Below are 12,287 nucleotides of genomic sequence, written 5' to 3'. Positions count from 1 at the left end.
CCTTACCAGGAAATCAATTTCTATCACAATGTCGGTTGGGTTAGTGGTATTGCCCGGCCCAAGGAGAAGCTGTAAGCATCACTGGTCCTTCTTACTTACTCCAAGAACTGAGCTAGGAACTGGAGAGGGCGGGCTTATGTCAAAGAAGACCTGAAGTTCTGGCCTGTGCTGCATTTGGCACAGTCTGAGCAAGACTATTAGGAATCATAGAAATATGTAGAAGCACAGCACAGAGTACATCATGCTGTAGAAAGACAAGAACTGCAACATCTCAAAGGCAGCACAATCACTTGCATGAGTAGGATGGGCTTCTGTGACGAGGGTCTGCAGCACTGGGTACTTTGTGAAGCACCTCACTTCCTGTTTTCTAACCTGCATTTTCCACAAGTCAGTTCTGTTCACTACAGTATATCCACATGCCAGCCTTCACAAACTCAAATGCCAGACCTGTTTTGGATTATCACTTCAAACTAGACACAGCTGCTTTAAAGCAACAAGAAAAACATTTTAACTCCTTCCAAAACATAAGAATGGATTTTGCTCAGTCACTGAAACCAGTACTTTCCTCCACTCACAAAATACACCAGCACAGAAGAATCAGAAAACGTCTTTCCAAATAACAGCAATCCTTTAACAGCAGCAGTAGCAAGTCTCTAGAACACCGAGTTTCACTGAAACTGCCATATCTACTGAATCTTGTTACACACAGTGCTTTCTTTAACCAAAACTGTCTATCAGCTCAAACTTCCAAAATCCCTGAATTGCCCTGAAGCAGCTCACATCTGGTCAGGGCTAGCCAGCTGAGGGGAGGTCACCTCCTTGCAAGGGCATGGAGCAAGTTACTGAAATGCTTCCTTCCTACCACTCCCCTGCACCATTGCGCATTCGCACCCAGAGCATCCTAGCCTCTCCTGTAAGATGGACCTTGCCAAGCGGAGGCCCCCACCTCTTTCAGAGGCCAGCACATCGTTCTGCCTTCCCTGTCCCTTCGGTGGTGCACAGGCCTTCTCCTGGGACACACTGGCAGAAGGTCAGGGACCAGCCACCAGACCTATTCCCACGACACTGCCAGGCATGTCCCAACATCGCTGCCTGCCTGCACAAAGGAAGCACACAGAGGTGACCAAGAGGGAACCTCTGCTCTGTGAGTTGCAGCACAGGTCTCGGTAACAACGGAGGCTGGTGCCCGCTGCACTTTCAGATATGTGTGCAGGTCTGTCAAAGCCCCCCACAAGTGTGCTTAGGTTGGCACAGTGCAGAAATGTAATTCAAATATTTTAATCTTTTCCCACAGTCACCAAGAAATGCAAAAAGATTTGCTCCTAATTTGTTACCCTCTCAGTGAAAGGAGAATCAGCATCCCTGTGGTGGGAAAACATGCTCCCCACCAAACTGGCTAATTCTCCCATAAGTCTCCAAGAGAACAGAAATTGCCCTCCTCATTCCAGACCACAGCCTTCATCATGCTGGGTGAGGACACAACCCTGGCTATAGAGACGAACATGTCTCTTGTTATCATGTCTCAAACTCCTCCTACAGATCTTCAGTAAAGCAAACCTAGACCTCTGCCATTACACAGCACAAACCACTACTACAGCAGAACTGGAAGAATTGCTTCATAAACAGGTTTCTTACCCTACCCATGGTCACCGGGATGGGGGGATGGGTGGGGGGGGATACAGCCTCCTTAGCTACCGTTCCGTTAGCTGGGCATAAAGCAGCAGAGGTGCTATGCCACAGCCAGCATAAGAAATGTGCCGTAGGCAAAAATCATGTGCAACTGTCATACAATTAGAGACTATATCTTGGAGCTTAAGTATAAGGGACAGATGAGTTTCTAAACAACTCTGGTATTTACAAACATGTAACTTTGCATCACAAGTGGAATTATTTGGATATGGGGAAAAAAAAGATGGTTTCATTTTTGGTAAGGAACACAATGCATGGAAATAGACAGTAGGCCTGTCAAAATTGCTACATCACACAGCTCATACCGTGCTTTTGCTTTAGCAACTTGCAAAGGGTAGGTATGTATGAATTTTTGCTAATGTTTACTCTTAGCTTTGAAAAAAAGTAAACCAGAAGCATTTAGTCACACTGATTAGTTATATTGTTCAAATGTAACTTCTGAGATCAAAATATGGCCCTAAATCTGTACAAATAAGTCAAACTGAAAATCAAGTACCTATTCAATCCTTTCTTTGCATACACAGGATTGAAGGCTTACAATTCAGGGAGGGTTAGACACAGGAACCAGCCATATTTTCATTGTAACAGAAGTGCTGTAACTGCATTCAAAGCAAGTACGTAGCTGCCCGAAGGGCTGAAAGACTATTCATACGGTAGAATAATAGTAATAAGGCAAAATTCTGCTCTTCCGCCCACATTCTCCTGCAGAAGTCAACGGTGTTACATGGATACACACATCTACTCAGTATCTCCTTGTATTCATTCCTAGAGTGGGAGTGCATCAATGTTTAAATACCCCATTGAACAACTTGATATCTCTATAGAATGATGATATAGTGGCCTCAAGATTGTACATCTTTAATATCGAGACCAAATTATTTTAAGCTGTAGCCTCAGTCTAATTCAAAACAACATATTATAAAACTCTGGAGATAAGTTCATTTGGGCTTACGTGTTTTATAAAAGTTTTATATAACGACTTATTTTACATTAAAAAAAAATTAAAAGCTCCTTGGCTGCTACAGCATGAACAGAGTCCACGAAATGCAGGCATTTCATGCTTTATTCAAACATGACTTACACCATCATGTGTACTGCAGAGCATAGTACAAGACCAGGCTGAGAAGGATTATTAAAAAATTTATTTCATCATATGTACCACAAATAACAAGAGACATTAACTAAAGCAACAACTCCAAGTGACTCAGTTTGAATCATTACAGAAAATTAATGCCAATTTCAGCCAGCAGTATAGATAAAAAACTACTGGTTCCACCTCAGCATTTGTTATTTTCCACTGTTATAGTTAGTATTTCACAGTAGGCCTCTATCATGAGAAAAGTTTAAACTGAAAACAATACATCCTTCCAACACTAGTAACTCTAAAGTCTTCATAAGTATCTGTATTTAAAAAAAAAAAAAAAACAAATTAGTGCAGAATAACAGAACAAAAATAGCTGAAATTGAAAGTGCACAAAAGCATTTATATGTATTTTATGCATAGCATCATTCTTCACCTGTCCCTGAAGTATTGTCCATACTGAGAAATTTATTTTTTTTAAAAAAAGACATTTAGACAAATGTGACCTTAGCATGATAAATTATAAAGTTCATCAGTTGTAAGAGTCATACATTACACCATTCTTAATAAAGCACAAACCCACTGTTTAGCAGTGAGACTTCATAATTTAATTGGTCAGGGGGGTCTTCCCCCCCATCTGATCTTAAAAGACATACAGGAAAAAGCATCTTTTAGTTGCATCAATTATATGGGCCTTCCATCAGTTTAAATAAGCTATTTGATTTACTGATTATAGCTACAGCCATCAAAAGCCTTAAAAGCATTTGACAAGACCTAACTCCTTGCTCACTTTTAGCTAGACGAGTTACAAAAATGCATTAACAAATTCTCCAATGAATGGGTTTCATTAAGATTTGGTTTACGATCTTGTTCTAGGATTTAATGCAGAAATGGATTGATATGTTGAATTACCACAGCAGAACTTCTTGAGCTTTCAAGAACATTAATTTTAAAACACATTATCTATCATGTATTGTACAGGGGTTTTTCCTCACTATCTATAAAAGTCATTTTAAGGAAATCAGGTTGTACATTTCTAAATGCATAAAGATGGCACACCCAAAACTAGAAGCTCCTGGCCTAGTAAAAGTCAGCAAAAAAAACATTTTATATTCAACTCAAGTGATACTGAGAAAAAAAAAATGCCAATAGCAAATAGATATTTTGATGTACTGACCAACTGTATGAAAAGCACGGGTGAAAATAAAAGTGCCTCCACAGCTGTTAACTTAGAAAAGAAGGAAGATCAGGAAAAAATAAAACCCTTTCCTTTGTTTCATTCTCAGTTTGAGACAATGTCCTTAACACAGAACCTATGAGTTGTCCCCTTGTGGTTTTTGAAGGTCTGCTGCTTTCATGGATAAGTGTCTTGTTTTAATCAGTGGCAAAAGACACACATACTAGCAGACTTTACTTAGCCAAAAGTGATTTTACAGGAAATCTTGAATAAACTGCGTCTTACAGGATTAGATATAGAAGTGTACAGACTCAAGTTCAACCACTGGATGCCAGATTTGTAAAGGGTAACATTCACTTCACCTTCCACAGCGCAAACCATAGTAACGGGAAGAGGGCAAGAGAAACAAAACGTTCAGCTAAAGGCACCCTACACATACAACACCATCTTACTACTCATCCATCAGTTTTCCATGCACTTTCTGCAAGGTGTGGCTGGCAAACAGCTTTCCATAGAAGGGAAGGCAAGCATTCTCCAGGACAGACCCCTCTATTCCATTATGCTGGGGATTTTTTTATGCTGATATTAACCTACCGAAGTCCGGAAGGTGGATGAGACTTTATAAACTGGCAGCATGGGGCAGAAAACCTCTTGCACATCTGCTACAGCCTTGTAAGTCAGCCCATTTGGGAGCTTTAAGAACTGGGATAGCTTAATCCAGATATTGCACTTCATAAAGATACCTGTGCTCTTCCCTGTGCACAGTTAGCTTTGTCTTTTTCAGTACTTTCATGTCTAAAACAGTCACTAAAATGCATTTCACTATTCAATAGAACCTCACTAGGTAACTAGGATGTAATTTACCTGCAGCAGAAGACTGCTGGTCCCCTGCAAATAATGCATTTAATCTAGTTGCCTGAAAATTCATTGAAAATTACAGACCTCTATGAACTGTCAGGGAACCAAACATATTGTATCAAAAGGAAACAGAAAAATATACTCCACCCAAAAAACGTGCTTGCTAATTTCAACAAAAGCAGTCCTGTTCTCAGTATGAAAATACTTTCTTGATGATTGATGTTATTTACTGAAAGTGCTGCAGTAGTACAAGGTAGCCCAGCAGTGCCCAGGGCCTGACTACCCTTGGCACATCACATACAGAAGAGTGATGCAGAGCTTGTCCTGTTCATACATGTGTTCCCTACCAACAGAATAGCTCTGTAGTCTGAAAGCAATTAGGCCCACAACACTTAAGACAGTAAACCCTTATAGCATGCCTATACTGCTTCTGGACCCAAATCACACTAGCTGCAGCCAGGTCTGTATCGCCCTACCATGCCGCTCACTGCTTTAGGTTTCAAAGCGAAGGTAGGCAGGGCCAGGTTGCAGCAGCCACAGCACTGTCTGGTCAAGGATCCTTTGCAAACATTTCAATTAAGTGAACATTTTGTTCAAGTGCAAAAGCATGAAAATAAAACAGTTTAGTTCTGCATTCTCTTTTAGTTTCCTTTGCATTTCTCTCCGACTGAACACAAAACCAGGTTTTTCAGTTTCAGAGCTGTTTATAATACAGTTAATTTCTCTCCTAGGTCCCAGACAATGGTACAAGGTTAGCATGCCCAGGTTGCAGAATGCTTATTGTACTGGGACCTTACAGTCTCCAAAGGAAGCAATGCCATAAATCATGGAAATGTCTGTTATACTGAGGATTTGTGTCTGAAGGTGGTTTTTCTTTCCCTCTACAGGGAACTCACTGCACTCTCCATCAAAGGGTGCATATTTGCTTCCACACCTGATGTCTCATTAGGATGTTGCCTGGGGATTTAGTGAAAGCAAGGCTAAATTCGCACAAGCCTTATGTCCTCTAACCTCCCCTTCTTCCAATCTCCTTGTTTCATCCATAAATCAGAAAAGCATCTGTGACTTCCACTGAAATTCCAAAGCCACGTAAACACAGGGCTTGCTTTAGCCACCCTTACACATGCAAAGTATCACATACCTCACTGAGAATTTTGACCAAGGAAGGACTGCAGAATCCAGCTATCATTTAGGTAAACTGAAAAGTATTTCTGCCTCCAGTTATTGATAAAGCATTAGCATATCATGAAGAATCAGAATACTCTGTAATATATCACACCATTTGAATTTGGGTGCCTTGGCCATGAACCAAGATTATAACTGTTATTGTTATAGAGCTTGTATACTGTGGGTGTATTACATTACCCGAGAAAAACATTAATATCGCATTAGCAGTAACCATCAGGGGCTACTGATTCTTTACATACTGCTCTGTTTTACAGCATGGGCTCATTTTCTGTCCCATTGGGTGTTCTGGTCTTTAAATATTTCAGTGCTTCAAACAAATTTTTGTCAACCAAGCACTACAAGCAACACTTATTTTCTTAGCCCTACATGGCTAGTATAGAAACACAGCTTTTAAACATTAAATATGCGGCAAGCAGGATTACAGTGTCCCTCATTTCAAAAAGAAGGACTGGATGAGGTACAGAGGTCTAGGCAGATGACACTTCATATATTCTTTGCTGCGTGTGCTATCATAAGGCCATCTCATCCCATCCCTGGATGGGCTGAGAAATTCTCAATTCCTTCTTTAATTCCAGTGTGTGGGGAGGAAATACTGTGCAGCTTCTCAGCTTATCGTGGCTCTTTGGGCTGCCATGTAGTGCATGAAAACCCATCTCAGCTGATTTGCAACCTAAGAAGCAGCTCTCATCCCTAATAACTCTAAAGGAGATGATTCAGACCAACTGAGTTTGAGGTGAGTCTTGCTGTAGATGGTATGATATAAACACGAGCAAAATACCAACCCTGACGGAAAACCCCTGAACTTGCCTGCCTACATACGCTATGATTACCTTTAGCCTTTGAACATGCATCAGCTCACCAGTCCCACATCTAATATGAAAGGCTATCCAAAGAACTCCTTATTAAACTAATGGTAAAAAAACAGTATAATTAGTGCTGTCCTTAGAGCAATGCTTCCAAAAGAGGTTTCATGTCAATTACTTTGTTATTGCCAACTCGGTGAAAGAGACCGAATAACACCCCCCGCCCCAAAACATAACACGTAGCAATGAATGTGTTTTCCTCAGTTCACCTGTGACTGTAGATGCATGTCATCTACAAGTACCTTTAAGTGAAGCACTTACTCAGGAACCATTTCTGCTCATGGACCAAATTCCTCTCTTTCCAAAGGAAATCCTCCCCAAACTGGGAATGTTCCTATATCTGTATCAACTCAATATCTGCTGGCACTACTTAACTTGTTTGCATGTGCCAGCAAATACAGTTTGACAGCAATCCCAAGGTTTATTTGGCAAATCCCAAATGGCCTAGATAGTTTCATTGCGGGTCACATTACTACTCAATCGAATGAAACCAAGAAGGGGGAGCCAAACCTCAAGCTTTATGGGCCCATTTAAACACTCATCCTGTGGGCATCCCAAACCATCTCAAAGACCAAGTAGGCAGGCCGAGGTGAGACAGGCAATTAGGAACCGGCATGTTTCCATACAGCCCCCATGCTGGCCAGCACAGCCCTGCCTGCAAGGAGAGAAAGGAGACTATTCTTGTCTCCTGACAGAGACAGAGGTTAGAAGATGCTGATGTCCCACGTTAGAACTGATTCATACAGCATTTGTATGTGACGGCATCACATTTACCGCAAAGCTGGGTTGGGTCCAGCAAAAACTAGAAGAGGAGAAACAGGCTTCTAAACCTGAGTCACTTCCCTAAGTCACTTCCTAGTATGTCTGAACTGTGCATCACTTCCTACCAAGCCTAATCTAAAAACTTGTGTTGATTACAGCCCTCAGGACTTGCTGAGCATTTGGAAATGGAGCGCTGCCATTTTACCTGTGCTGTCTAGCACCATGCTGTTATGACACCTTCTTAATAATGGGGGAAGAGAGGAACAAACGGTGCATAGCTTCTGCTGCACGATTCTCCCCATCTCCAAACCTCAACTGATTTACTGCATCAAGGTTTTGGCACCGAAAGCCAAAAGAGAAAATTGTTTTTTAATGAAGAAGATAATCTACAAAGTCAAGACAGATTTGAGAAAAGCATTAGATAACTGGTGTTGGAAGATTAGAGATGCAGCCTGAATGTGATGAAATGCAACATTTCATTTTTTTTTTTTTTTAAAAAAAGGGCAAGATTCACTGTAAGAACGGCGAGTATCTTTTCAGGAATGCAGCTTCCAACCCCTTCCCTTCTACAGCAAGGTTGCAGAGAAAAAACACCTAGAAAAAGAGCCTCACAATTGTATATGAAAATAAGGTCTTATCAAAGGCTGTTTCTCTAATAATATTGCCTAATTTAAAATAATGAAAATCAGTCTTTAGATAATTTGAGTTTCTAGCTGCTTATCAAGAGGGTTAATTGTCTTTGCCTTATCAGAACAAACTGGCTATATTTTAATTAATTAACTCGTCTAGTCTTCAAAAGGAGCTTAATCCTGCATGTTCTCAATCATACCACAAGTTCTCAACCCCTTAAGTAACCCCCCTGAAGTCAACGGGAGCGTTAAAAATGGCAGAACTTGGGCTCGGAGCTTTAAAAAAATAAATGCACATGTCCAGGCTTAAACAAACACATAAAGGCTGGTTGGTCGCGGCGCACCGAGGGAGCCGCTTTCGGCAGGTCCCCAAGTGAAAGAATCTGGATAACGTTAATGCCTATTTGCATGCAATTGTGAAACTGGAGGCATTTTCCACTCCACAGTTTTCCAAGAGAAAGACCCGGTTGCAGCGCGCTGGGAAAAAAGGAATTATCGCCCCTCAGCCCCCAAAATGGCAAACTCTCTCCTCACTTGTGACAGAGCCCCCCTCCAACTCGGGCCGGCAGCCCCCGCCGACCCCCCGCGCGCGGCTGCCCCTGCCCAGGGACCATCTTGAACGCCCGGACCGCCTCCCGCCGCCGCGGACCGCCCGGTGCCCCGGCCCCTCGCCCCCCGGGCCGGCTCAGGCCCCGGCGCTGCCCCTCGGGCGCAGATCTCGCCCCGCACCGGGCACAGCCCTCCCGGCCGGTCCCCCCGCCGTGCCGCCGCACCTGCAGCCGGAGCCCCGGCGGAGGCTTCCCGCAGCACTCGGGCGGCGCGGCCGGCCGGCGGCACCGGCTTCGGCCCGGCACCTGGATGCGCCGCTCCGGCGGAGCCGCCGGCCAGCGGCCGGGCTCAACGTCCCTCCGACCGGGGCGGCCCCCGCCGAGGGAGCGGCGGGCGGCTTCGCCTCAGCGAGAGAGCTCGCCCTCAGCACCGGGGCGCCGGCGCCTCCCCGCCGCCCCGGCCACCCCTTACCGTTAGACCTTCGCACGATGTTCTCCAGAAACGTGTTCTGAGGCGCCACCAACCCTCGCCTTCCCCCGGCCATAGTCGCTCTGCGGGAGCGCGGCGCGGAGGCTTCGCTCAGGGCCGCGCCGACCCGCGCTCTGCCGCGCCGCTGCCCGCCCGCCCCGCGCGCCTCATGCCTCCGCCGGGACCGGCAGGGCTGTGCGGCAGCGGCCCTCCCGCCGCCTCCCGCGCACCGCAGCCCCGCGCCCGCCGCCGCGCCGCCGGACCTCCCCGCAGCGCCCCCTGCCGCCCGCCGCCGCGCCGCAAGGCCGGTGCTGCAGCGCCATCGTCTGGGCGCGCCACGGCGCTCGCTGAGGGCTGAGGCGCAGCCGAGCCGCCCGCCCCGCCGGCTCGGGGCCGGGGGCCCGCTCCCCGGGGGCGGCGGCGGCGGCGCTCCGCAGGGCTCTGCCCGCCCCGGCGCAGGTGGCGCTTCACGGCGCCCCCGAGGCCCGGCCCCGCGCCGCGGCGCCCCGCGAAACTGCGGTAACGGCGCTGCAGGCTGGCGGCCGCCGGGGCCCCGGGAGGCAGCGCAGTTTCCGCCGCCTCCATCCGCGGCGGGACGCCGGAGGCTTCGCCCGCAGCCCCTCGGCGCGCCTCGCCTCCCGACGGCGATGTCTTTCGGAAGGCTCCGTAGCGTTATGTGGTCAAACTGATTAACTGCTCAGTGGAAGCTGCGCAATAAACTATTTAAATACAACCTTTGACAGGTTTTGAACTCTTTGAAATATTTAATTTATAACGGTTTTTGATTCAGGGATTAAACTACTTTGTTCTTTCCCTTTTACAAACCTGTCAGCGAACGGAAAACACTCAGATCTTTAATTTTCACACTGGCATTGGTATTGACTCGCTATAATGCCTCATTATGTGCAGCACCTCCAGGCTCCACATCTCAGGGCACACCCAAGACACGTCTCCTTATATTCACATGCCTGGGGAAAAGCAATTTCTCACAATACAAGCAAATAAAGCAGGGCAAAGATGACAGACCACGTCACTTAGGCTTTTGATGTATTAGCACTGCTCCTGCAGAATCCCAGCACTGCCCAGCCGGCTGCCCCCTGGCTAATGCTCGGGCCAGCAGCACAGCCATTGCCCGTAGCCAAGCCCCAGGGTAGCCACAGACACTGTCCGACCCTGCTGCGCAGCGTGGCCGTGGCTCTGAGCCATCGCTGGCCATACAAGCCCTGTCTTCCTGCTGCCGACCTCCTGCCTCCCACAGCATCTTTAAGTGGAAGGCCACATGCTGCCTGTTGCAGGGAGTTGAGGCGTAGAGGCAGGGAACAACTTCGTTGCGGCAGGAACTACGGGTCAAGTCCCAGACTGTCCCAGCATCTGCAGCCCCTGGCACAGCAGGAGACCAGGGGGACTCCTAAAACCACAGCAAGGCTCAGCCCTGCTCCAGGCATATGAAGCAGCTGTGCCATGGAAGCAGCTTTTAAACTGGTCATGAACTGTATACTGACCATCCCTGGATTTGCTGCCGAAGTCCGACAGATTGGGAGGGGGGCAGAAATCAAGTGCCTGAAGTTGCAAAAAAAGCTACTAATCCTCCCTGAAATGTTGTCGGACTTTGAAAAATGCCATGGAAGCATTTATTTGCATCTTTACACATCTAAATCTATCCCCAACAACTGTACATATAAAGACCCCAGGTTATTTACTTCCTGCTAGCTTCAGCAGCATAGGCCAAACCTGAAGAGATCTTAAACTTTCCGGCAATTTCCCCAGAAAAATTGTAACTGTAACCTTTGACACTGAAATTACACAAGTGTTAACAACCAAGAGTGAGGTTTTGAAAAACTAGGATCTAGAATACTGTCATTATTCCTCTAAGCCACTGTGCCAGAGGGCTAGATAAGCGCACACTAGCTTAGCTTCTGCCAGGCTCTGCAGGAATATCTATGACTTGGAGATATCTGGCTGCTGGCATGCACTACAGAAACTTTAAGGCCTTTAAAGAAAAAAAAGATTTTAAACTGAATCAGCAAGTACACAGAAGTGGGAGCAAGGGGACACAGAGTAAAGAGGAAAAGCCATATTTTTTCTGGAACTCCACAAGCGTGGGCTGGCTATGGTTTGTGTTGCACTGTGTTGTCCAGGCTCTGATTATCAAATTTTTCAGTGCCTCATGCTTAATCCTACAAATTCTACATCAAAGGTACCATTTTAGCTAGGTTGGGATTTACATCTGCCCTGTAACATTGTAATTGTAAATTAATAAATGTTATAGCAAATGGAAAATTTGTCCTTTATCTTCTACCTCCTTTAGGCTTCCTCTCCACTGCAAAATACGACTCCTACTGGTGATACGAATTTTTCACCACTAGTGCAGACGGACACTGTGTTAATGTTTCACTCTGATTATTCTGAATTCTATGCTCATTTTCTTGCCATTACTGGTAAATTTTGCAAATGATACAAAGCTGGAAGCAAAGCCCCACTTGAAGCAGCACACATACACTGTCTGACTTCATTATTAGGTAGTTACCTCACTCCAGCTTCCAATTTTTGACTTTCTGAAAAAAATGAAATTGCTTAATTTGCTTGTTTGCTAAAGCCTATTGGACAGATCTAACACTTCCACTTAAGGCTAATAAAAAAAGGTCAGTTTGCTACAGAGAACATTCAGCTATAATTTATTATGCTGCTCTTTTAGCCTGGTTTATCCTGAAAAAGGCCCTAGGTCAGGATTTCTGGTACCCCAGTAAGTGACTGTCCCTTGGCTGCAAAGCCTTAAGCTACTGTTCCAGAGTCATTTTGAGCAGCTGCTGCTGCTGCAAAAAGGACAGATTTGACCTCATCTAAGCTGTACGTATTTGTCACCCCACTCGAACTGAAGACTAGCCTGAGAAGAAACCCAGCACTGGTGGTGAATGAGGAAAGACAGCTGAGACGCCTCCCTTTTTTGGCAGCAGCCTGTATTTATGCCAACCCATTTACTAACGTGACCATAACTTCCAGCATTGATATACACAAATGTGTTG

The 12,287-nt window shown here is 45.6% G+C and overlaps 1 protein-coding gene across 1 annotated transcript in view; it reads right to left on the bottom strand.

Moving 5' to 3' along the window:
* Window positions 1-9,500, bottom strand: part of KCNH1 (potassium voltage-gated channel subfamily H member 1) — a 187,396-nt gene extending 177,896 nt beyond the window's left edge. Inside the window, exon 1 of the mRNA XM_056357700.1 lies at window positions 9,268-9,500. Within this exon, the coding sequence (XP_056213675.1) occupies window positions 9,268-9,340 (73 nt within the window). The 5' untranslated portion in view covers window positions 9,341-9,500. The remainder of the gene's footprint in view (window positions 1-9,267) is intronic.
* Between the last annotated feature and the right edge of the window lie 2,787 nt (window positions 9,501-12,287).

Source organism: Falco biarmicus, chromosome 12 (genome assembly GCF_023638135.1).
Source record: "Falco biarmicus isolate bFalBia1 chromosome 12, bFalBia1.pri, whole genome shotgun sequence".
NCBI classification, from domain to species: Eukaryota; Metazoa; Chordata; class Aves; order Falconiformes; family Falconidae; genus Falco; species Falco biarmicus.
Note: the sequence above shows the minus strand (reverse complement) of the source record. Positions and strands in the feature narration are given on the sequence as shown.